At 36.1% G+C, this 27,175-nt stretch overlaps 1 protein-coding gene across 5 annotated transcripts in view; it reads right to left on the reverse strand.

The window, feature by feature from the left end:
- Nucleotides 1-27,175, reverse strand: part of LOC123876755 (rho guanine nucleotide exchange factor 17) — a 141,768-nt gene that overhangs the window by 86,971 nt on the left and 27,622 nt on the right. For 2 of the 5 annotated variants that reach the window (XM_045923103.1, XM_045923105.1), the window contains exon 2: nt 1,667-1,772. In XM_045923103.1, the coding sequence (XP_045779059.1) occupies nt 1,667-1,728 (62 nt within the window). In that variant the 5' untranslated portion in view covers nt 1,729-1,772. Of the gene's footprint in view, nt 1-1,659; nt 1,773-27,175 lie in introns of all 5 variants that reach the window. The other 3 variants (XM_045923106.1, XM_045923104.1, XM_045923107.1) reach the window with 3 other exon arrangements.

A 27,175-nucleotide genomic window follows, 5' to 3' on the forward strand; every position in this document is an offset into this window, starting at 1 on the left:
TTAGCGTAACGTGTAATCCGCCGAGCGGTCGAGCGGCGAGTGCGACGGATTTAGAGCGGGCCAGCTTCCCCCGCGACTCGACGCTGAATTCCGGGAGGATTCCCCGCGACCCACTCTGACCGACGTTTATATCGCACCAGATGATTCCTATACGAGCTTCCCTTTGATGAGCCGAACGCTATGGATGCGGGGCCGGGGAACATGGAGCGGTTCCGATTGAAATGAGCCCAAATTATTTTGTCACGCATGACGAAACGAATGGACGTCGTACGGAGAGGACAGACATCAACGTTGGGGAACAAAAATTTGCTCGCGATGTCCGTGAAGTCAGCAGGTGGCAGACAGACGGACGGAAGACGCCTGAGGTATAAATAGGCGAGCGTTGGCGATTCGCGACCTCGCAACAATGTTTACATGTTGGATCTCGTTGCAAAGGACAACGTTGTGCTTATGATATTAATTGAATTCCTCGAATTGCATCTCGAGATAAGGAAAGACAAATTGTGTTTAATGCGTGAGCAAATAGAGGAGACGTGAGTACACCTCCGTGCTGCCTACACGTGAAATATCATCGTGATTGAAGTATTTATACTTAACGCGCTGACTCAGACGGGGCAGTGATTTAGCTGAATCTCTGATGTTTATATCCATCTCTAGATACCAATTATTTTCTTGTATTTTAATAACCTCATTTCCTTTCAAAAGCCTTGAACTAAATTACAGAACTAAAGGATCAAATTAGAGAGACATGAATACGGAACTATTTATATAGAGATAGGTTTAAGTATCATCTACTGTGTAAGTGATAACAGCTGGAACCAAAGGCTGAAGTGAATATATTTCCTTTAGTTCCGCTATCCTACAACTTGGCACTAGCCTCGGTTAAATAGGCAGTGGTAGTAATCAGGCCCAATTTCTTCTACAACCTGAGTGACACTAAAAAATCCTGGCCAAGATCATTCGTTTGTTGTTACTTTGTTTCAAGCGTTTAAAAGGACATGCAGCATGTGTTTAGGACAACAAAAAAAACGTGCACTTTTTTAATGTTTCTGCTATCTACAATTTTATTCAAGACACGTGAATTATAAAGTAATTATATAAAAAATTAATATGATCATAAACACTTTGATTTAGATGGAAGCCATTGCAAGCTAGCCTGGGGGTTTAGGACGACCCGCAAACGTATGACTAGAGCAGGTTCAGATCTAAAAGCTGCTTTTTAACCAGGGATATGTGACGATCCATTAAGCGCTATACGTATGAAACCTGTCAATGGGATAGCTAAATAACATGATTCCACGAAACTCACTCAGTTTTCAGTCCATCGTCCGTTGACGGTCTTTCTCTCTTTTAACGGTGAAAGGAAACGTCGTGAGGATACCTGCATGCTTGAGAGTTCTCTATAACTTTGTCAAAGGTGTGTGAATTCTGCCAATCCACTTGGCCACACGACACAGCTTTGACTATGGACAAACCCTTGTCAGGAAACCCTTTTGGGAGGAGACAAATGCTTAGAAGTGAGTCGGCGGCGATGGGTTGATCATGATGATTATCTCTATATGCCCTGGATATCCCTACTCCCTAGTTGAAAGGCAGCCTTATGCTTAACGTGCAAAGTGCGGAATTAGGAGGGTAGTAAAATAAAAAGTTGGTAAATACAGGGGACCTGGAGAGCTCGCGTCGTCTTCGGAGGCCATCTTGCGGGGAGCGGGGGCGCGCGGTCGCCATTGATCACGTGACACCGCGCATGCTGCGCTTCTCTACCTGCTCGTCTGTAACAACAAACAGTACTTCATTAATAACAAATCTAAATTAACTAAAACTTGCTAGTAATTCCAAATGATTTACAGGGCTCTCTCCGTCACTTACTCCATACAATCGTAGTCCCAATTTCATTTGAATATTAAGCAACCAAAGTCCATGAAAATGAGAGACGAACTACGTTTGTATGGAGCGAATGACGGAGAGACCCCTCTTAAAGTTTAAGTACATCTTTTTTTATTCGGTGACAAATTAACCCTTAAAGCTGCGATCTCACCTGAAGGTATCAATTTTCTAGTGTACCTATCTATATTTTTGGCATACCCTTACAGGGTCTCATGTGTAATGTGCCTACATGTGAAATGCAAAATAAATAATGAATAAAAAATGAATATGAAGGTGAAGATTCAGTCTAAGATGAAAGTGGACTAATCTGAAAGAGCTATGGACTGTAGCAGTTATATCATATCCACACCCTTTATAAAGGAAACCGGTGGTAACCTTGTGGTTAAGAGTTAAGACTTTAGGCTCCTAATAAAAAAAAATGGTTTCTTTTTGGCCGCCCGCATACAGCGGCCAGCGCTTTGGGAGGCCCTGCAATAAACTGAGATAAAGCATATGACCACAGCCTAAAAATATAGGTACTTCATACAGTCAATTGACGGAGGCATCTAGATCAGTCTTGCGTAGTCATAGGGACTATTATACCACAAGTGGAAATTAAAAATTTATAACACCCCCGACAAGTGAAGGTTACAGTAACTAGAAAAGAGCTGATAACTTCCAAACGGCTGAACGATTTTCTTGGATTATAACTAAGAACACTCTCGATCAAGCCACCTTTCAAACAAAAAAACTAAATTAAAATCGGTTCATTAGTTTAGGAGCTACGATGCCACAGACAGATACACAGATACATACGTCAAACTTATAACACCCCTCTTTTTGGGTCGGGGGAAAACCCCCCCCAACCGGTAGAAGTTGTCAGAATAAACATTATTGTGCTTAGTTATAGAGGATCAGTATTTCAGATTATATACGGTGTTACGACCGTAAGGTCGGCTAATCCACAAACATCAAGGGCGTCGTTGCAAGTATGCACGCTTAGATCTATGGCGGGTAAACCAGCTGCCAAAATCACAAACTTTCCAAAATAGGTCGGGAACCTTCATTCTTCATATGCATGGCTAAGGTTTGGAATACTCTCCCGCGATCTGTGTTCCCTACCAATTACAATCCGGGTATCTTTAAAACAAGAGTGAATAGGCACCTTCTAGGTAAACGCGTCCCATCTTAGACCACATCATCACTTTCCATCAGGTGTGATTGTGGTCAAGCGCTTGCCTATAGTGAATAAAAAAAAAAAAAAAAGAACAGGAAAATCACAAGTAAAAGCTCTCAAGTAAATAAAAGGAGATAATATTATCACCTAACGAAAGCTTTATGATTTCACTTCACAGTCGATTTGTGCACTGTTATTTTAAATTTTCCTTTTGTATTTGTCTGGAGTGCTCTAGATAAAACTGGTGATGTCTTGCTGTGATCCCACTGGGTATTGGGATGCTGCCTATGTGAAAAGTAAATTATTTCTTCCAATCCTATTTAATTCATTAGCCTGTATGCGTCTACTGCTACATGTAGGGGCTTTTCCAGAGCGTGGCACCAAACACGGTCCTCCGCCTTCCTCATCCACCCGCAACGTATTAGTATTATTTTTTACTAGCTGATACCCGCGACTTCGTTCGCGTGGACGTAGGTTTTTTAAAATTCCCGTGGGAACTCTTTGATTTTCCGGGATAAAAAGTAGCCCATGTGCTAATCCAGGTAATAATCTATCTCCATTCTAAATTTCAGCCCAATCCGTCCAGTAGTTTTTGCGTGAAAGAGTAACAAACAAACACACACACACACACACACACACACACACACACACACACACATACAAACAAACTTTCTCCTTTATAATATAGTGTGATAAATTTTTCTTTCTTACTTTCTTGATCATGATTAACCCATCGCCGGCTCACTACAGAGCACGGGTCTCCTCTCAGAGTGAGAAGGGTTTTTGCCACAGTTCACCACGCGGGCCAAGTGCAGATTGGCAGATTTCACACATCTTTGAGAACATTAAGGAGAACGCTCAGGCATGCAGGTTTCCTCACGATGTTTTCCTTCATTTGCATAGTAGTCAGCAAAAATACGATTACATTGAAACATGCAACATGAAACAAAGCAAAATAAAACGATAACAATTTTGTGACAAATTACAAATTATATTTCAAATTCGAACAATGATATTCATAATTATAATTTCCCCTTGTAAAGAGACCGTATCATATTTCAAAAAGCTCGAGATCGCTTTGATCTTTAGAACAAGAACCGCCCGCGGGATGTTAAAACATGATAATATTATGACCTTTCTGTTTTACGTGGGCACGATTCATTTAGGGTATATAAACAACTCAAATTAATAAAAGGTCATTTTTCTCTGACTACGCACAGTAAACCAAGGGGTTTTTAACAAGAAATTCGCTGAAACCGCCGAAATATAAGCTTTTTCTTTCATTTTTCAGAATATGTAAACATGATTCTAAAATGGGCTGTTAAAATTAAAGTAGTGCTTTTGTTTTAATGTAATTATTATCATGAATACATTTTGAAAACTCCCTCGGCATATTTGCTCTATGTGTCAACTGTTATATCAAAAACCGGCCAAGTGCGAGTCAGCCTCGCGCACTGAGGGATCCGTACTTTGTACGTGGTATTTTTTCCAACATTTTGTACGATACAGGACACGGGTAAAGCAGTTTGATAATATGATACCCCACTTGGTATAGTTATCTTATTTTGAAAATTAAAACACATTTAATTTTTTTTTTAAATGATGTAACCACAAATTCGCGGTTTTCAGATTTAATCCTGTACTTGGGCTATAGGACCTACCTACTTACCAAATTTCATGATTCTAGGCCAACGGAAAGTACGGTTTCTTGACACACACACCGGACAGACAGACGGACATCAAAGTGATCCTATAAGGGTTCCGTTTTTCCTTTTGATGTACGGGACCCTAAAAATACGGTCCAAATATCTGTACAATGTATAGTACGCGACAGTATGAAATGGCAATGGGGGGGGGGGGGGGGCACAACCCCGCACACCCGCACAGCCCCCGCGCTAACCTGATGCGTGCGAGCGCGGGTGACGTGGGGTGTGCAGAGCGTCCCCCCGCCTCATACCCCTCATCTCATCCTGTTGCGGACTATACAAGGTATATCAATCGTATGTACAAATACAAGCCAGATTGCAGTACCGGAAACCGACCGGAAACATGTAAAATTTTCTTCGGGTTATTTCTTCATTTTAGGTTTTGAATATTATAACGCCACCTGTTGTGAGACGCGAAATTTACCGTGCAAAAGCATGTAGGGCGCCGAGCTGTTGGGCGGGCGGAAGAACATCCGCCTTTTGGAATATTTCCAGACGTCTACGATAGATGTCGCATAATAGTTTTTGATTTATCGTGCAAAATGTCGGAAAAAATACCCGAGTACGGAACCCTCGATGCGCGAGTCTGACTCGCACTTGGCCGTTTTTTTATTTTTTTGAATGACGTATTATAACATTCTTCGCAAAACTTCCTGTCCAGGATTCGAACTCGTGACCCGTCGAAGGTTCCATAGTCAATTAAATCCAATAATGCTGGAGTATCAGTCAAGTGGCACTTTTATAAATTAAACACATTTGCATTTTCACACTTCGGCTTATCGTGTCAATTTATCTGAAATGACATTGTGATAAAAATCAATTATATTTTAACAACGCTTTTTGTATGAGTTTTATTGCAGCTACATATTTTTAACCCCCGACCCAAAAAGAGGGGTGTTATAAGTTTGACGTGTGTATCTGTGTATCTGTCTGTGGCATCGTAGCTCCTAAACTAATGAACCGATTTTAATTTAGTTTTTTTTGTTTGGAAGGTGGCTTGATAGAGAGTGTTCTTAGCTATAATCCAAGAAAATCGGTTCAGCCGTTTGATAGTTATCAGCTCTTTTTTAGTTACTGTAACCTTCACTTGTCGGGGGTGTTATACATTTTTAATTTACACTTGTCTATTTGGTAAGACATATAACACCCCACTTTTTGGGTCGGGGGTTAATAATACCCGCAACTTCGTCCGCGTGGATTTAGGTTTTTGAAAACCCCGTAGGAACTCTTTGATTTCTGGAACAAAATGTGTTTATCCGGGATGCAAGCTATATAAATCCGTAAGTACCAAATTTCATCAAAATCGTGGACAGTGAAAAGCGAGCAGGCAGACAGACACTTTCACATTTATAATACCTATTAAGTATAGATAGATATGGGTATAGAAATATGAATTAAGTATGTAAGTTTTGAATCTGGTATATAAACTAATCGAATTAATGTATTTAAAATTCAAACAACGTATTTTAGGTAGGTAGTTAAAACGAAAAATACTCCTTAAGCCTCAAACAAGGATGCAGCAAGGTCGACAGAGGTATTAATTCCAATTTGGATATTAAAATGCTTCCTTACATCTCTGATTGCCGGTGAATGCCATTTAAATTGTCCTCTTCCATTTTTTTATTACTCTCTTTTTATATGACGGGTCTTTTGATGTCATATGTTTCGCAGGTTTTGCAATTTAAGAATCATACAAGTGTAAATTAAAAATTTATAACACCCCCGACGATCCAAAGTATTTGAGTTTTCCAAAACATCATTTTCAAATAAATAATTATGTATTTAGGCAACGTCCATCTTGACAGCTTGACATTTGTCAATTGACATAATATTAAGAACCTAACGGTTATCTAACCTTCTTTTCTACAAGAAAACTAGAAAAGAGCTGATAACTCTTAAACGGCTGAACCAATTTTTTTGGATTATAGCTAAGAACACTCTCGATCAAGCCACCTTTCAAACAAAAAAAAGTAAATTAAAATCGGTTCATTCGTTTAGGCGCTACGATGCCACAGACAGATACACAGATACACAGATACACAGATACACAGACACACAGATACACAGATACACACGTCAAACTTATAACACCCCTCTTTTTGGGTCGGGGGTTAAAAACACTAACTACTTTTCCCAAATTAAATGAAAAGTGAACGCATTATTATTAATTAATAAAAGCCCAGTTGCATAACAGCCGGTTAAACTTTGACCGCCAATAAAAAGCAGTGGTTTGCACAAATTAATAGACCGGGAGGTATATTGGTCCGGATTGTTCGATGAATTGAACAGTTTAAGGTGCACTTGACGGGTCTGCCTGCGAAATTCAAATTTAATTTGGTTTTTCGCAATTTGTAAACTAATACGACAAAGTAGGCTTATGGCATTCTAATAGCGCCAATATTAGTATCATCTCCACAGGTTCAAGTCTTTACTTGAATGTGTTCAGTTTACGAAATAAGTCAAAATGACGAGTTTGACGTGAGTTACTCACCAATTAGTCGATAGTTGAGGCACGTAATATCTTAATCATTTATTTCAGGCATTAGGCATTAGCCTATCACTTGTGAAATAATGTGTCCAGATAATCTGTGGTTTGCGGTTGATACGACCGCAGCGCAAGGACGACCCACTTTTAGACCTGTGAACCTATAACATTATGTACCTATCTGCTCCAAAAAAAATAATTTTTAGTAAAGACTACCTTCCCGTAACTGCCTCCACGTGTCTTTAGTATTTGTTCCTAAAATGTGTCTACAAAATTTCTTTGTTTTTATTGGTATTCCACAAGATAAAATTGAAAACTAAAACCAGACTGCGATCGTCTTAATAAACGCTGAAATATTATAGTAAAATTGTTTTTCTGTCGCTTGGTATGTTGTAGTACATTTATATTTATTAACTCAGAATATTCTCCTCTTTCTTTTGACACCCCACTTGTATTGTATAATAGCAAAAAAATAATTTTGGAGACCCCTCACTTTTTTCATGTAACATCCGTTAGGTCAATTTTTTCGTATAAAATGTAGCCTATGTCAGCCGGACCTTTACGACGAATCGATTGACACCTCATTCATCAAAATCAGCCCAGTAGTTTAGGCGCTACGGTGGAACACACAGAATCTGGATACAAACATACACACACACATACATAAACTGCTAAAATCATAACCCTTCCTTTTGGCTTTGCCGCAGTCGGGTAATTAATCAGAACCAAACTAGGTAACTAGGTAATTTAAAGCCATGTCAACATGGACAAGTCGTTTTTGCTTTCTATCCTGCTAAAATTGACGCCATTTCTGGTATCATCATCACCAACCCATTGCTGGTTCACTACTGAGCACGGGTCTCCACCCATAATGAATTTTAAGCTTCACATCGACCAGGAGTAAGCCAGAATATTATGCAGTCATAATTCTAAGAGTCAATAAAAAAGATAGACACACAGAGGTTTTCTATTCCTTATCAGTCATGCATATGTATATTATGTTTGCGTCTTCATTATAATACTGGTACTAATTAAATTTATACGGACAAACATACAAATTAGCACGGACTGGGGCCTTATCTAAATTGGACGGGAAAGTGTTGATTTAATTAATTCAGTAGCTAGTGACATTCGCATCTGCTACTGAGGAAATCTTGTTCGCGTGTATATTTTTATTAGGAATCGTTTATAGCTTAAGGCCGAGTCACATGATTCCAGCAAATATGGCAGTTCCACTGGTGATACAACCACTCGTTGAGAATGGCATTCCAAACCCGTGGCAGTGGTAATTCATTTGATGATTCAAAAGCACTTGTTTATTTAAATAAAAAATCTACAACTATACATATAATAAAATTGTAGAAAAGTGGTGTCTGTACAATGGAAATATATAAAAAAAAATAGCAGGGGTTGTTATTATATCGATGCCGAACCCGAAATTGTAATTAATTTTTTTTTGTCTGTTTGTCTGTTTGTCTGTGTGTTTGTGCACGCTAATATCAGAAACGGCTTATTCGATTTAGATACGGTTTTCACTAATATATTGTAGTAAGCTTCACTTAACATTTAGTGTTTATTTCATGTCAATCGGTTCATAAATAAAAAAGTTATGTCAATTTAAAGAATCACGCTGCCCGAAAAGTCACTATTCCACGCGAACGAAGTCGCGGGCACAGCTAGTATACATATAAAAGTAAAAGCTAACTGACTGATCTATCACCGTACAGTTCAAACTACTGGACGAATCGGGCTGAAAGGCATGCAGAGCTATTATAACGTAGACATCGTCATCCCTTCTAACCCAGTGCGAGAAGTGCCCGTGAACTTAGCAGAGCATATGCCAGCAGATCAAAAATAAAAAGGAGTTCCCTTCGCATGCAGAAGAGTTCTATAGTTCCTGATACTTTTTAAAGATAGTTCTGGCGTTTTTGCTAAAAAAATCGCAGTTGAAATAATGCTCTGCTAACTTCCGGTAGCAGATCATTTTCGAGCAAAGCGAAAAAAAAAGAGTTCTCTGTACGCACGTATCTCAGTTCTATAGTTCCTCATACTTTATAATGATAGTTCTGGCATATAAACCTAAAAAAAGTCAAATGAAAAAATCAATAAATTTTCAAATTTAGTCATCATAAGTAATTTAAAAAAATTCTAGCAGCTAGAACTCAAATCTCAGAACCTAGAACTCTACGATTTCTTATAGCTCATTAACTAAGCTATAAAATAAAGCTATTAATTAGCCCAGAACTCACAAAGAAGTCCCAGCAGAGCATAGAAGAATAGTTATAAACAATAAATTTTCAAACTTCACACCAAAAGTTGTTAAAAAATTTCCAGCTGCTAGAACTCTCATCTCAGGGGCTAGAACTTCTCGATTTATTATAGATTATTAACATACCTATTGAACAAAGCCATTAACTAGACAAGAACTCTCAAAAACGTGCCAGCAGAGCATACCAGAAGAGTCATGATACACTAATTTTCAAACTTATTATCATAAGCCATGAAAAAAAATCCAGCTGATAGAACTCTGATCTCAGAGGCTAGAACTCCTCGATTTCATTAATATTATTGATAAAGCTATAAAAGAAAGCCATTAACTTGCCCAGAACTCTCAAAAAAGTGCCAGCAGAGCATACAAGAAGAGTCATAAACGATAAATTTTCAAACTTAAAAATCACAAGTTACTAAAAAAATTCCAGCTGCTAGAACTCTCATCTCAGGGGCTAGAACTCCTCGATTTCTTTAAGATTATTAACATACCTATTAAACAAAGCCATTAACTAGACAAGAACTCTCAAAAAAGTGCCAGCAGAGCATACAAGAAGAGTCATGATGCACTAATTTTCAAACTTATTATCATACGCCATGAAAAAAAATCCAGCTGATAGAACTCTGATCTCAGAGGCTAGAACTCCTCGATTTCATTAATATTATTGATAAAGCTATAAAAGAAAGCCATTAACTTGCCCAGAACTCTCAAAAAAGTGCCCGCAGAGCATACAAGAAGAGTCATAAACGATAAATTTTCAAACTTGAAAATCACAAGTTACTAAAAAAATTCCAGCTGCTAGAACTCTCATCTCAGGGGCTAGAACTCCTCGATTTCTTTAAGATTATTAACATACCTATTAAACAAAGCCATTAACTAGACAAGAACTCTCAAAAAAGTGCCAGCAGAGCATACAAGAAGAGTCATGATGCACTAATTTTCAAACTTATTATCATACGCCATGAAAAAAATTCCAGCTGCTAGAACTCTGATGTCAGAGGCTAGAACTCCTCGATTTCTTAAATATTATTGACAAAGCTATAAAACGAAGCCATCAACTAAACCAGAACTCTCAAAAAAGTGCCAGCAGAGCATACAAGAAGAGTCATAAACGATAAATTTTCAAACTTAAAAATCACAAGTTACTAAAAAATTTCCAGCTGCTAGAACTCTCATCTCAGGGGCTAGAACTCCTCGATTTCTTTAAGATTATTAACATACCTATTGAACAAAGCCATTAACTAGACCAGAACTCTCAAAAAAGTGCCAGTAGAGCATACAAGAACTGTCATAAACGATAAATTTTCAAACTTAAAAATCACAAGTTACTAAAAAAATTCCAGCTGCTAGAACTCTCATCTCAGGGGCTAGAACTCCTCGATTTCTTTAAGATTATTAACATACCTATAAAACAAAGCCATTAACTAGACCAGAACTCTCAAAAAAGTGCCAGCAGAGCATACAAGAAGAGTCATAAACGATAAATTTTCAAACTTGAAAATCACAAGTTACTAAAAAATTTCCAGCTGCTAGAACTCTCATATCAGGGGCTAGAACTCCTCGATTTCTTTAAGATTATTAACATACCTATTGAACAAAGCCATTAACTAGACCAGAACTCTCAAAAAAGTGCCAGCAGAGCATACAAGAACTGTCATAAACGATAAATTTTCAAACTTAAAAATCACAAGTTACTAAAAAATTTCCAGCTGCTAGAACTCTCATCTCAGGGGCTAGAACTCCTCGATTTCTTAAAGATTATTAACATACCTATTAAACAAAGCCATTAACTAGACAAGAACTCTCAAAAAAGTGCCAGCAGAGCATACAAGAAGAGTCATGATGCACTAATTTTCAAACTTATTATCATACGCGATGAAAAAAATTCCAGCTGCTAGAACTCTGATGTCAGAGGCTAGAACTCCTCGATTTCTTAAATATTATTGACAAGGCTATAAAACCAAGCCATCAACTAAACCAGAACTCTCAAAAAAGTGCCAGCAGAGCATACAAGAAGAGTCATAAACGATAAATTTTCAAACTTAAAAATCACAAGTTACTAAAAAAATTCCAGCTGCTAGAACTCTCATCTCAGGGGCTAGAACTCCTCAATTTCTTTAAGATTATGTACATACCTATTGAACAAAGCCATTAACTAGACCAGAACTCTCAAAAAAGTGCCAGCAGAGCATACAAGAACTGTCATAAACGATAAATTTTCAAACTTAAAAATCACAAGTTACTAAAAAAATTCCAGCTGCTAGAACTCTTATCTCAGGGGCTAGAACTCCTCGATTTCTTTAAGATTATTAACATACCTATAAAACAAAGCCATTAACTAGACCAGAACTCTCAAAAAAGTGCCACCAGAGCATACAAGAACTGTCATAAACGATAAATTTTCAAACTTAAAAATCACAAGTTACTAAAAAAATTCCAGCTGCTAGAACTCTCATCTCAGGGGCTAGAACTCCTCGATTTCTTTAAGATTATTAACATACCTATTGAACAAAGCCATTAACTAGACAAGAACTCTCAAAAAAGTGCCAGCAGAGCATACAAGAAGAGTCATGATGCACTAATTTTCAAACTTATTATCATACGCGATGAAAAAAATTCCAGCTGCTAGAACTCTGATGTCAGAGGCTAGAACTCCTCGATTTCTTAAATATTATTGACAAAGCTATAAAACGAAGCCATCAACTAAACCAGAACTCTCAAAAAAGTGCCAGCAGAGCATACAAGAAGAGTCATAAACGATAAATTTTCAAACTTAAAAATCACAAGTTACTAAAAAATTTCCAGCTGCTAGAACTCTCATCTCAGGGGCTAGAACTCCTCGATTTCTTTAAGATTATTAACATACCTATTGAACAAAGCCATTAACTAGACCAGAACTCTCAAAAAAGTGCCAGCAGAGCATACAAGAACTGTCATAAACGATAAATTTTCAAACTTAAAAATCACAAGTTACTAAAAAAATTCCAGCTGCTAGAACTCTCATCTCAGGGGCTAGAACTCCTCGATTTCTTTAAGATTATTAACATACCTATAAAACAAAGCCATTATCTAGACCAGAACTCTCAAAAAAGTGCCAGCAGAGCATACAAGAAGAGTCATGAACGATAAATTTTCAAACTTAAAAATCACAAGTTACTAAAAAATTTCCAGCTGCTAGAACTCTCATCTCAGGGGCTAGAACTCCTCGATTTCTTTAAGATTATTAACATACCTATTGAACAAAGCCATTAACTAGACCAGAACTCTCAAAAAAGTGCCAGCAGAGCATACAAGAACTGTCATAAACGATAAATTTTCAAACTTAAAAATCACAAGTTACTAAAAAAATTCCAGCTGCTAGAACTCTCATCTCAGGGGCTAGAACTCCTCGATTTCTTTAAGATTATTAACATACCTATTGAACAAAGCCATTAACTAGACCAGAACTCTCAAAAAAGTGCCAGCAGAGCATACAAAAACTGTCATAAACGATAAATTTTCAAACTTAAAAATCACAAGTTACGAAAAAATTTCCAGCTGCTAGAACTCTCATCTCAGGGGCTAGAACTCCTCGATTTCTTAAAGATTATTAACATACCTATTGAACAAAGCCACTCACTAGACCAGAACTCTCAAAAAAGTGCCAGCAGAGCATACAAGAAGAGTCATGATGCACTATTTTTCAAACTTATTATCATACGCCATGAAAAAAATTCCAGCTGCTAGAACTCTGATGTCAGAGGCTAGAACTCCTCGATTTCTTAAATATTATTGACAAAGCTATAAAACAAAGCCATTAACTAAACCAGAACTCTCAAAAAAGTGCCAGCAGAGCATACAAGAAGAGTCATAAACGATAAATTTTCAAACTTAAAAATCACAAGTTACTAAAAAATTTCCAGCTGCTAGAACTCTCATCTCAGGGGCTAGAACTCCTCGATTTCTTAAAGATTATTAACATAGCTATGAAACAAAGCCATTAACTTGCCCAGAACTCTCAAAAAAGTGCCAGCAGAGCATACAAGAACTGTCATAAACGATAAATTTTCAAACTTAAAAATCACAAGTTACTAAAAAATTTCCAGCTGCTAGAACTCTCATCTCAGGGGCTAGAACTCCTCGATTTCTTAAAGATTATTAACATAGCTATGAAACAAAGACATTAACTAGACCAGAACTCTCAAAAAAGTGCCAGCAGAGCATACAAGAAGAGTCATGATACACTAATTTTCAAACTTATTATCATACGCCATAAAAAAAAATCTAGTTACTAGAACTCTGATCTCTAGAACTCTTCGATTTCTTAAATATTATTGACAAAGCTATAAAACAAAGCCATTAACTTGCCCAGAACTCTCAAAAAAGTGCCAGCAGAGCATACAAGAAGAGTCATAAACGATAAATTTTCAAACTTAAAAATCACAAGTTACTGAAAAAATTCCAGCTGCTAGAACTCTCATCTCAGGGGCTAGAACTCCTCGATTTCTTAAAGATTATTAACATAGCTATGAAACAAAGACATTAACTAGCCCAGAACTCTCAAAAAAGTGCCAGCAGAGCATACAAGAAGAGTCATAAAGGATAAATTTTCAAACTTGAAAATCACAAGTTAATGGCTTTGTTTGATAGGTATGTTAATAATCTTAAAGAAATCGAGGAGTTCTAGCCCCTGAGATGAGAGTTCTAGCAGCTGGAAATTTTTTAGTAACTTGTGATTTTTAAGTTTGAAAATTTATCGTTTATGACTCTTCTTGTATGCTCTGCTGGCACTTTTTTGAGAGTTCTGGTTTAGTTGATGGCTTCGTTTTATAGTTTTGTCAATAATATTTGAAAAATCGAGGAGTTCTAGCCTCTGACATCAGAGTTCTAGCAGCTGGAATTTTTTTCATGGCGTATGATAATAAGTTTGAAAATTAGTGCATCATGACTCTTCTTGTATGCTCTGCTGGCACTTTTTTGAGAGTTCTTGTCTAGTTAATGGCTTTGTTCAATAGGTATGTTAATAATCTTTAAGAAATCGAGGAGTTCTAGCCCCTGAGATGAGAGTTCTAGCAGCTGGAAATTTTTTAGTAACTTGTGATTTTTAAGTTTGAAAATTTATCGTTTATGACTCTTCTTGTATGCTCTGCTGGCACTTTTTTGAGAGTTCTGGTTTAGTTAATGGCTTCGTTTTATAGCTTTGTCAATAATATTTAAGAAATCGAGGAGTTCTAGCCTCTGACATCAGAGTTCTAGCAGCTGGAATTTTTTTCATCGCGTATGATAATAAGTTTGAAAATTAGTGCATCATGACTCTTCTTGTATGCTCTGCTGGCACTTTTTTGAGAGTTCTGGTCTAGTTAATGGCTTTGTTCAATAGGTATGTTAATAATCTTTAAGAAATCGAGGAGTTCTAGCCCCTGAGATGAGAGTTCTAGCAGCTGGAAATTTTTTAGTAACTTGTGATTTTTAAGTTTGAAAATTTATCGTTCATGACTCTTCTTGTATGCTCTGCTGGCACTTTTTTGAGAGTTCTGGTCTAGTTAATGGCTTTGTTCAATAGGTATGTTAATAATCTTAAAGAAATCGAGGAGTTCTAGCCCCTGATATGAGAGTTCTAGCAGCTGGAAATTTTTTAGTAACTTGTGATTTTCAAGTTTGAAAATTTATCGTTTATGACTCTTCTTGTATGCTCTGCTGGCACTTTTTTGAGAGTTCTGGTCTAGTTAATGGCTTTGTTTTATAGGTATGTTAATAATCTTAAAGAAATCGAGGAGTTCTAGCCCCTGAGATGAGAGTTCTAGCAGCTGGAATTTTTTTAGTAACTTGTGATTTTTAAGTTTGAAAATTTATCGTTTATGACAGTTCTTGTATGCTCTGCTGGCACTTTTTTGAGAGTTCTGGTCTAGTTAATGGCTTTGTTCAATAGGTATGTTAATAATCTTAAAGAAATCGAGGAGTTCTAGCCCCTGAGATGAGAGTTCTAGCAGCTGGAAATTTTTTAGTAACTTGTGATTTTTAAGTTTGAAAATTTATCGTTTATGACTCTTCTTGTATGCTCTGCTGGCACTTTTTTGAGAGTTCTGGTTTAGTTGATGGCTTCGTTTTATAGCTTTGTCAATAATATTTAAGAAATCGAGGAGTTCTAGCCTCTGACATCAGAGTTCTAGCAGCTGGAATTTTTTTCATGGCGTATGATAATAAGTTTGAAAATTAGTGCATCATGACTCTTCTTGTATGCTCTGCTGGCACTTTTTTGAGAGTTCTTGTCTAGTTAATGGCTTTGTTCAATAGGTATGTTAATAATCTATAATAAATCGAGAAGTTCTAGCCCCTGAGATGAGAGTTCTAGCAGCTGGAAATTTTTTAACAACTTTTGGTGTGAAGTTTGAAAATTTATTGTTTATAACTATTCTTCTATGCTCTGCTGGGACTTGTTTGTGAGTTCTGGGCTAATTAATAGCTTTATTTTATAGCTTAGTTAATGAGCTATAAGAAATCGTAGAGTTCTAGGTTCTGAGATTTGAGTTCTAGCTGCTAGAATTTTTTTAAATTACTTATGATGACTAAATTTGAAAATTTATTGATTTTTTCATTTGACTTTTTTTAGGTTTATATGCCAGAACTATCATTATAAAGTATGAGGAACTATAGAACTGAGATACGTGCGTACAGAGAACTCTTTTTTTTTCGCTTTGCTCGAAAATGATCTGCTACCGGAAGTTAGCAGAGCATTATTTCAACTGCGATTTTTTTAGCAAAAACGCCAGAACTATCTTTAAAAAGTATCAGGAACTATAGAACTCTTCTGCATGCGAAGGGAACTCCTTTTTATTTTTGATCTGCTGGCATATGCTCTGCTAAGTTCACGGGCACGTGCGAGAAAGAACTTACTGGATCCAGCAAATGGAATGATGTGAACCGCGCATTATATTTCTGATTTTATATTCATGTATTTTACTTTAAGCGACTTTCATATAAATCTTCTATAATATAAACGATACTCCTCATTAACTATTGAATGGTTGTGGTTTTTTTAACGATAAAGCAGCTTTCTTAGTCAATAGAATTTTTAATTTTTTGCTTATTATTTTATCGTCCACGTGTTATTACCACATTTTTTTTAATCTCTTAAAAATTGATTATACATCATTATTCATCTCGTCAAATAGATAAAAGCACAAAATTTTAAGTACGGTTATTTCTTGAGCACTTCTGATAGCGTATCTAAAATCTAACTAATCAGTTCACACATTATATTGATTAGTGTTTGCGTGATTGGTAGCCACCTACTTATTTATTCATCAAGTGAGCTTTGATTATGTACCTATCTACTTTATTTTCAATCAAATCGCAAAAAAGTACGAAAAACTTCCAATGCTGATTTTATCAAAATCGACTCTTAGCCATTTCTAGTTCAATATTACAAACTCTTCAATCTATAATACGTCTATCTATACTCTATACTATACTAATAAATAAAATTGGAGTGTCTGTCTGTAATTTCGAAATAACTACCTCATATTAAGCTCATATGGTCTGTCTGTCTGTCTGTCTGTTTGAAAAGGCTAATCTTGGGAACGGCTGAACCGATTTTGACGGGATTTTCACAGACAAGTAGAGAATTTACCAGGGAGTAACATAGGCTACTTTTTTAACCGACTTTCAAAAAGGGAGTTGTGTTTTTCTACCTATGTACACCGAAATCTCCGAGATTTCTGAACCGATTTGCATCATTTCTTTTTTAATCGATAGAGGAACTTTGCGACATTGTTTCATAAAAAATTTGGAGTCCAACTCCTTAATCCTGATGCTGCAGAGGATCTGACCAATCCACGCGGGCGAAGCTGCGGGCATCAGCTAGTAAGTATATAAAAGGAAAAGCTGACTGACTGACTGACTGATCTATCAACACACAACTCAAAGTACTGGATTGATCGGACTGGGCATGTAGAGCTATTAGGACGTAGAAATCCGCTAAGAAAGAATTTTTTGAAAATTCAATCCCTAAAGGGGTAAAAGCGGAGTTTGAAATTTGTGAAGTCCACGCGGACAAAGTTGCGGGCACAAGCTAGTGGTTACAGACCTATAAGGTTGTTGGTAGTAATATGTAAAGAACACCAGCTTTCGTACAGTGTCCAGTGCTGTGTCTGGGAAAATGTAGGTAAACCTAAAAATTAAATGCTCAATCTGATCCTAAAGGAAATAAGAAATAATAAAAATACAAAAATAAAATGTGTAGGTGAAAACGTACATCATCAATCATCACTTAACCAACAATTACAATAATAGTTATCACCAATAAAATACATAGATTAAAATTATTATCGGCAATGGCTGCCAAAAACTTCGAGACGGTATGGCGGGGTCTTTAAAATAGACTATGAGTAAAGTCGCCTTCACATTATACGAATTTCTTATTACAGCGCTTTGATATAATTTATAATACAACATGGCAAAATATGAGGTATGTAGTACTGAATATATAGTTAGAACGGTGCAACTATAGACTCAAATGTTCTTAAAAGGTCCTTCGAGTCCACAGACGTTTATTACAAGTTCATTCCACGATCAGCAGTTAGCTAAGTAGCTATTAAAAGTATGCTCCTGAAAAAAGCATCCTATTATATAGTCGAAGATTATGTAAATGACAAAAAAGCTTGGATTTGACTCGCTCCAGCAATACACGGGGCTGCAACTTTTATAGTACAGTATGGCATATTATTGTAAATTGAAGACTTGAAAAGAGCAACCGCTGAGTTTCTTGCTGGTTCTTCTCGGTAGGAACGGCATTCCGAACCAGTGGTAGATTATTTTGACGATGTAAAAGCACTTGTAAAAGTTTAATTGAATAAAAATATTTTGAATTTGAGTGAGTTCTCAAAATGTATGCAGATGCACTATACATCCGTTGTGTGGAACCTCACACTAATGTTAAAAGGTTCGTAACCTAATAAAAACCAATAAGTATACAGAAATAAGTATTGGCAACTTGCCACATACTGAAACGATTTTTTGTCACATAATATCGTATCGTAATGGTTAATAGATCCGTAGGCGGCTGCAAGAAAAGAGGGTTGTTAAAAATTAAAAATAGTCGATACAGTGACTTTTGTTGAGGAGTCGGGGAACAAAATTGTGTATCTATACTAATAAATAAAATTGGAGTGTCTGTCTGTAATTTCGAAATAACTACCGCATATTAAGGTCATATTGTTATTTGAACGATACTATAACTGAATCACACGTTTTTAAAATTTTTTGTCTGTCTGTCTGTCTGTCTGTCTGTCTGTCTGTCTGTCTGTCTGTCTGTCTGTCTGTCTGTCTGTTTGAAAAGGCTAATCTTGGGAACGGCTGAACCGATTTTGACGGGATTTTCACAGACAAGTAGAGAATTGACCAGGGAGTAACATAGGCTACTTTTTTAAACGACTTTCAAAAAGGGAGTTGTGTTTTTCTACCTATGTATACCGAAATCTCCGAGATTTCTGAACCGATTTGCGTCATTTCTTTTTTAATCGATAGAGGAACTTTGCGACATTGTTTCATAAAAAATTTGGAGTCCAACTCATCAATCCTGATGCTGCAGGGGATCTGACCAATCCACGCGGGCGAAGCTGCGGGCATCAGCTAGTGCATTATAAGTCTATGTGTATGCATGAAATAAAATTTAACACGAGCAAAAAACTAAATGAAAGCTGTTTAAACATTACTAAGTAGGTAGAGACCGTTTTACCGTAGACCATTTTAGTTAAAATAACGATTTTTTAGTAATGTAACCACAAAATCACGGTTTTCGGATTTTTTCCTTGACTAATTGCTACCTGCCAAATGTAATGTCAACGGGAAGTATAGGTTTATGGTTTACAGGTTTTGATTTCTTGTCGTGACAGACACGACAGACAGACATTTTTTTTCCTTTAGAGGCACGGAACCCCAAAAATGAAGAATTAATTTTGAAACAGAATTCAAATTTTTATAGCAAACGCAACTGTAATTTTAAAACGAGAGGAAATTCGCATGTATTAACTTAACTAGAAAGCCAAAAAAAACAAAAAATTGTTTTATAAGGAATTAGTGGAATAACTAGAAAAACCAGAACAACATCATAACTTTTATCATCAGACTACCATCGTATTGTAAAAGACAACGATATAAAAAGCTAAATACCTAAAATATAAAAAAAATATTCAAGAGTTACTTTGATGTTTATTTATCGGTTCTGGTAGGTACCATCAAAAATCGACTAGTTTTTTATAATATCGATGATATGATGTTATTAATTTCTTAGAACTGAGAAGTGATTTATGGCCTATGAGCTACTCAAAAAATTGACGATGCGTCATGATTTAATTTATAAGTTTGTACAAAGCGAGAGGGGTCTCTCCGTCACTCCATACAAACGTAGTTCGCCTCTCATTGGAATACTAACCAATCATACTCAATGGAATTTTGTAGAAACGTTCCAGGAACTAATATCTATGTCTGTGGTTTCACAGATTTCCGTTAAAATATTCGGTTTCAAAGTTACGCGGTCTTAAAAATTCACATACAAATCTTTGAGCACCTGTAATTTTAAAACTACATAATATTTTTAGAAAAATCTAAAACACCACAGGCACAGATATTAGTTTCTAGAATATGTCTGCAAAATTTCATGGACTTTGGTTGCTTAATATTCAAATGAAATTGGGGCTACGATTGTATGGAGTAAGTGACGAAGAGAGCCCTGTTAAAAATACTCTTGTACTGGAACCTTACTCCGACGAGTCGATAGGCAAACAAGGAATCATTAATCTTTTTGATTTGTTTACTGACGGTTCGTTGGTTGAGGACAAGGAGGTGTTGAGTAACGGACGATAGACTGATAACATCTATTAGATACAGAAGTCCATTGTATACAGGCTAGTTTTTTGGCAATTTCTAGATACAGTGTAGTTTCTACCAGACTCTAGCGCACCAAAATATTGCTGGATTGGACATTTACTGGAAAGTAATCTTTTAGCTTCAATCATCACTTTCTGGCAAAATTATCTTATCTTAACTTATCTCATCTTATCAGATCAATATAGTTTAAAGCAAGATGGAATTATTGTTTAAGGTCATATTTATTTTTTATTGAACCGAAAAGAACACCCGCAGTCACATGTAATGGGATATCAAAAAGACTACTCAGTAAAAGAGAAATCTTTGGGACAGCTTTCACTGATATTGTATTACAGTATTCGGGGAAAACGGTCTTTGAAGCTCTTAGATGAAACATTTCAAAGATGTTTAGAGGCTAATTTTACCATAATAGGTTTTTTTTTTTTAAAGAATATTAACCATGCTAATCATGAATAATACTCCCCTTACCCCTCCAATTAAGCGTAAAGCTTGTGCCAGGAGTGGGTACGACAATAGTATAACGGGTGGGGTATGAACCGTCGACCTTTCAGAATTCAGTCCGCTGTCAACCGTTGAGCTATTGAGGCTCTGAATTCCTAGGTATTACTAAAGGAATGTCTAATAATGTTTGTTATTCATCGTAAAAGAATACTTTTTTGATTTTATACTAGCACTAGCTGCAATCAGACCAGCTGGCAAGTGGTTGATGCAGCCTAAGATGGAGTGCGCTTGACATGCCTATAAACTCTTGACTTTTTACCAAACTCAATTTCATTATTATTTTGGAATTTATTTTGAAATGTGACAAGCACCAACATCAACACTATTAAAATGTTCGAACTCAGGCAAAAAAAAATTGTTTTTTTTTTACGAAGAACAATCAAAGTTTTTTTTTTGGTTTTTTGAAAAATTCGTGCTTTTAAAACCATACAAGACATTCCACTGATGTAAACTGAAAAGACTGGTACCCAATTAGAGAAAAACAAAATTAAATACGCGGACCGCTAAAACGACGCCAAGAATACCTCATTATATCAAAATCTGATGACTTTGGCAGATAAGAGGGAACTAACAGACACACAACCCAAATGCCGGATAGAACAAGAAACATTGAATGGAAGCCGAGTTCTATACCTTATGTAATAATTGGAAGAAACTTGACTCCAAATCATGCCACCGGAACGCTGTAGACATAATATCTACGCGTAGCAGATATTTTAGACACGGTTTATATCATCATCATCAACGCATAGCCGGATCACTACTTACCGAGCACGGGTATCGTCTTAGAACGAGAAGTCACTCGCTCCCTACAAACCTAAGTTCTCATACTCGATATATATTTTTAACCCCCGACCCAAAAAGAGGGGTGTTATAAGTTTGACGTGTGTATCTGTGTGTCTGTGTATCTGTGTATCTGTCTGTGGCATCGTAGCTCCTAAACTAATGAACTGATTTTAGTTTAGTTTTTTTTTTGTATGAAAGGTGGCTTGATCGAGAGTGTTCTTAGCTATAATCCAAGAAAATCAATTCAGCCGATTTAAAGTTATCAGTTCTTATCTAGTTACTGTAACCTTCACTTGTCGGGGGTGTTATAAATTTTTAATTTACACTTGTTATAGACACGTTCTAAAAATTAATATCTATAGTACGAGACAGGTCGAGATGACAATTGGGTTAGGTATGACGCGATGGACGCCCTGCACTCACATCATCCGTGCCAACCCGCATCGGGTGCGGGTGTGCGGGGCGTCCCCACCCCGATTGCCATCTGGACCTGTCGTATACTACAGGTACAGAAAAATAACAACAAGTGTAAATTAAAAATTTATAACACCCCCGACGAGTGAAGGTTACGGTAACTAGAAAAGAGCTGATAGGTAACTTTCAAACGGTTCAACCGATTTTCTTGAATTACAGCTAAGAACAAGTATGTATGTATGTAGTATAGAAGCAGACGTTATTTTGCATAATGTTTCTTGTATAAGTAGGTATGTCGATAAATTAAAAAAATAAGATTTTGTTGAAAGAAGTTATTATGATCGATGTGCTTTGGTAAAAGCCGTGAGAAGAATAATAGAATTCCGAGGTACTAAATTTAAATTTTTGAGAAATATTTTGAAAGATTTACTGATTTATCTGAAACACACCAGTAAATCTTACAAAAATATTTAGACCAAAAATAAACGTCCCATAAAATTAACATTGAAAAGATACGCCGAAAGACTTTAGTCTAAATAATGTACGATGATAATAAATTGATATTAGTACAGAATATCGTTATAATTATTATTGGTTTTGCATAACTAATTAACCGGTTGATTTGAATAATGATAGGATTTGTATGATAGAGGGCTTATAATGATTAATTTAGTGAATAATCTAAATTATTTCATTATGGAAAGTGGATTAATCAATATGTTGTTAACCCCCGACTCAAAAAGAGGGGTGTTATAAGTTTGACGTGTGTATCTATGTATCTGTCTGTGACATCGTAGCTCTTAAACTAATAAACCGATTTTAATTTAGTTTTTTTTCTTTTGAAAGGTGGCTTGATCGAGAGTGTTCTTAGCTATAAATCCAAGAAAATCGGTTCAGCCGTTTGAAAGTTGTCAGCTCTTTTCTAGTTACTGTAACCTTACTTGTCGGGGGTGCTATAATTTTTTTAATTTACACTTGTAATGCGTTGCTTCAGATTTCAGTTCAGACAATCTACATCGCACATTCTGTTGAAGCTTAGTATAGTAAACTTACAAGAGCTTTGGTCACGCGCCAAGTGCCAATTGACATGAATGTTTGAGGAACACTGTACCGAATGTTTATTTATTCGTGTAACCACAGGTACTCAACTCGATTCATGGCTAGCCACTCACTGCTTGAGTGCTTGGATTGTTAGCTTTAGGGCTCATTTTGTATAATTTACTCTAAAGTACGTACTAGATTTTATACACAAAATGTTTCCCTAAGTAGTCTAAGTCTAGTTGCCTCCTCAATAAAGTAGGTACCTATTTGCCTTTTTGTTATTTATACGTAAATGCTTTATTTGTGTCAAGGTTTCCTTAGCACGCAATGTTATCAAAGTTTTTTTCTTATAAATTTCTTTCATCCCTTCAATTTTTAGGGTTCCGTGCCTCAAAAGGAAAAACGGAATCCTTATAGGATCACTTTGTTGTCTGTCTGTCTGTCTGTCTGTTTTAAGACAGAAAACTATTTATCAGTCTGATCGTCACCAGAATCATTGTTCATCAAATTTCTTAATGTTTCATAGCATGCAGCCCTTGATATATTTATCAGGATTTAGATTCAATATATTTTTTTTTGTGATATTTTGCTGTTGTGTATAAATTCGCGCAATTGCCTATTTAAAATGTTTACGAAAACTGATTCTCCTTCTATGTCATAAAAACTAACAGATTGCATAGATTTATTCGGCTTACATTATACATTATTTATATATTTTGTTTTTTTTTTCTTCTTTTCCTTACCTTGCCCTTGCCCCATTTCATTTGGGTTCGCGCCTCCTTGCACGTAAGTGCCCGGGTTTTTTGCCTGGGTTGTCATTACACTTTACACTAGAAATATTCTCTTTAGTTATTAAGACGTACAATTAATATACGCTAACTGTTTCGAAATTACGCTTATGTTTATCATAGCAAAACGTTTCCGGTAGTCCGTGTGTCGTCTAAAATGTTTTTCAAAGATTTATGGCCATTATCTTTCACCGCTGGAACTAATGTAATTAATATCTTCACTCTTTGCCATACATCAACATTTACATTGACTATAACTTCTATCCCTATAAGTATAGAGTCGTTTATCGATTGTATTAGTTTTAGCAATGTTGTTACTTTTTCGACAACTTTACATTTGCATACGATAACAGCCTTAGGTTGATTTGATACTACCTTATTCTCTAGGTATAAGTGTTAGTTTTCGTTAGCATTAAGTTGTACAACTGCACGTTATTCAGTGTTGAAGCGTCAAAACAGCGCGCTATATGGACGGCCAGAGTTAAACGAACTCACACTTGACCTTTGCTAACGTTTTATGCCTATTGCAAACGATCGATAATATTGCTAGTTTGTCCGACAATATTCGGCAAGGATAGAACACCGGACATTTATTTCGTCTTCTAGAAAACAGTCCTGCAAACATCGAAGCAAGTAGGTATAAGTAATTTCTTTTTAACTAATCCGATTTTTGACTAAAAGAAGAATATACGATACGAATGTGAACACACGCTAACTTGACTATAATACAATCTACGCTGCGTCATGATTAGATGACCCATAAACAGACCAATCAGGTTCTTAACAGAACATGACGACATAATTGTATTATATCATCTCTCAATCTGATTGGTTTAACTGAACGAACTTGTCTTACTATTTATTAACTGAAATACTTAACTGAACTGAACAATTTGTCGTTTATTAAATTAAAATGTCTAAAAGGTTTTTTTTTGAAAACTTCCACGCGCAAACATAATCACACTAATATTATAAAGGAGAAAATTTGTATGTGTGTGTGTGTGTGTGCGTGTGTATGTTTGTTACTCCTTCACTCAAAAACTACTGGACGGTTTGGGCTGTTTAGAATAGAGATAGATTATACTCTGGATTAGCACATAGGCTACTTTTTGTCCCGGAAAATCAAAGAGTTCTCACGGGAATTTTAAAAAATCTACATCCACGCGAACGAAGTCGCGGGCATCAGCTAGTTTATTATAACTTTGGAACAACAATTTTGCTGCTTGAAAAATAAAAATGCATAAAATATTTTTTGCTATATTCTATTCCGCTTTATTCTCTGAAATTGGCCGAAAATAGGTCTCGGATAAAAATCGGTGGTCTGCGTTAAGACTCAAGTTCATACATACTTTATCACTGTACTCGGTACTGTTATTAAAAGTATTGAATACGGTAGCCTTTAGTCTGATTTTGATATTGATGAAGGCTTAAGCATTCCATATGAAATAACTTTTTGCGCTTTTTGCCACACGAAAAACTTTGCGAAGTGATTCTCGGAATGAATTACCATTTTAATTATTCCGGTGGTACTTTTAAGAGGGGTCTCTCCGTCACTCGCTTCATACAAACGTAGTTCCAATTTCATTTGAATATTAAGCAACCAAAGTCCATGAAATTTTGCAGACATATTCTAGAAACTAATATCTATGTCTGTGGTTTTCCAGATTTCTGTTAAAATATTTGGTTTCAAAGTTACGCGGTCTTAAAAATTTACATACAAATCTTTGAGCCCCTGTTATTTTAAAACTACATATTTTTAGAAAAATCTAAAACACCACAGACACAGATATTAGTTTCTAGAATATGTCTGCAAAATTTCATGGACTTTGGTTGCTTAATATTCAAATGAAATTGGAACTACGTTTGTATAAAGCGAGTGACGGAGAGAGCCCTGTTAAAGCTTGGGTAATATCATCATTCGATGTTATGCCGACATCAACAGTCAAAATAAAAATTGAGATCCGGTATGAAACACGAAGTAGGTAATTTTATTTTTATTTAGTAGACAAGTAGTACATACTTAAATTCTTTTTAATTTTTACTTACAGATTTCTCTGTGCATCTAACATTTTGCAACTCCGAAGTTCAACATTTTGCGAATTCAACATTTTGGACCTGAAGGATCTAACATATTATCGATGATCTATCTTGTATAATGTTAAATTCTTTACCTAATAAACGTAAAAATATAATAATGATAAAAAAGCATGGATTTGACTCGCTCCAGCGATGCGCGGGGCTGCAATTTCTTGTATAGTATTATTGTAAATTGAAGAATTGAAAAGAGCAACCGCCGAGTTTCTTGCTGGTTCTTCTCGGTAGGAACGGCATTCCTAACCAGTGGTAAATTATTTGACGATTCAAAAGCACTTTTAAAAGTCTATATTTGAATAAAAATCTATTCTATTCTATTTTGTTGAACATACCAACCTACTTTTGATAGTTTAGTACGTTGTAATTGAAGTGTCTAAAACACAGAATATGTGCAATGGCTGTGCGGATGTGAAGGGCGTCCCCACCCCGGTTGCCATCTCAACCTGTCCCTCACTATACATAGTGTCCTGACAACATTTACTATCCCAAAGGACTCCACATGCGTAACTTTGCTTGCATGTTGCAGTTGCGCTCAGGAACGTCAAACGTGGCACCACTACAATGTTGGCCAACTGTATGACAGCTAAACAGTGGCACCACATAGTCGCCATCAAAACAATAAGCATAACAAAAGGGATATAACACAAATAAATGGGTTAGTACAGTACTTTCTGCTTTCTAACCCACTGTTCTACGACCACGTAGGCGCACTCCTTTATATGTTGCATTGTTAGTATGAAGTTGTAGGTATAAATATTACGCCGCTGAACCTACAAAGATGATGAATACGAACATTAAAATGATTGAGTGTCTTTATATTGCTTAATAGAGAGTTTCCAAGGCAGAGAAAATTAAATCTATAGAAATATAGATAGATAGAAACACTTTATTGCACACAAAAACACATGCAAAGGATGTGACAACACAGAAAGAAGAAAACAGAAAAAACAATTGTGTGCAAAGGCGGCCTTATTGCTTGGAGCAATCTCTACCAGGCAACCTTTATCTATGTATATACCCTATACAGGAGAAAATGACAAACTGACTTATGAACATACAGCTCAAACCACTATTTCTAGGATGTTTTAACCTCGTTTTTGAAGTTGCCTCATAATTTGGCCTAAAATATAGATTAGTAAAATAAAATATATAAGTAACTAGATCATGCCCGCGATTTCGTCC

This window comes from Maniola jurtina, chromosome 22 (genome assembly GCF_905333055.1).
Source record: "Maniola jurtina chromosome 22, ilManJurt1.1, whole genome shotgun sequence".
Lineage (NCBI taxonomy): Eukaryota > Metazoa > Arthropoda > Insecta > Lepidoptera > Nymphalidae > Maniola > Maniola jurtina.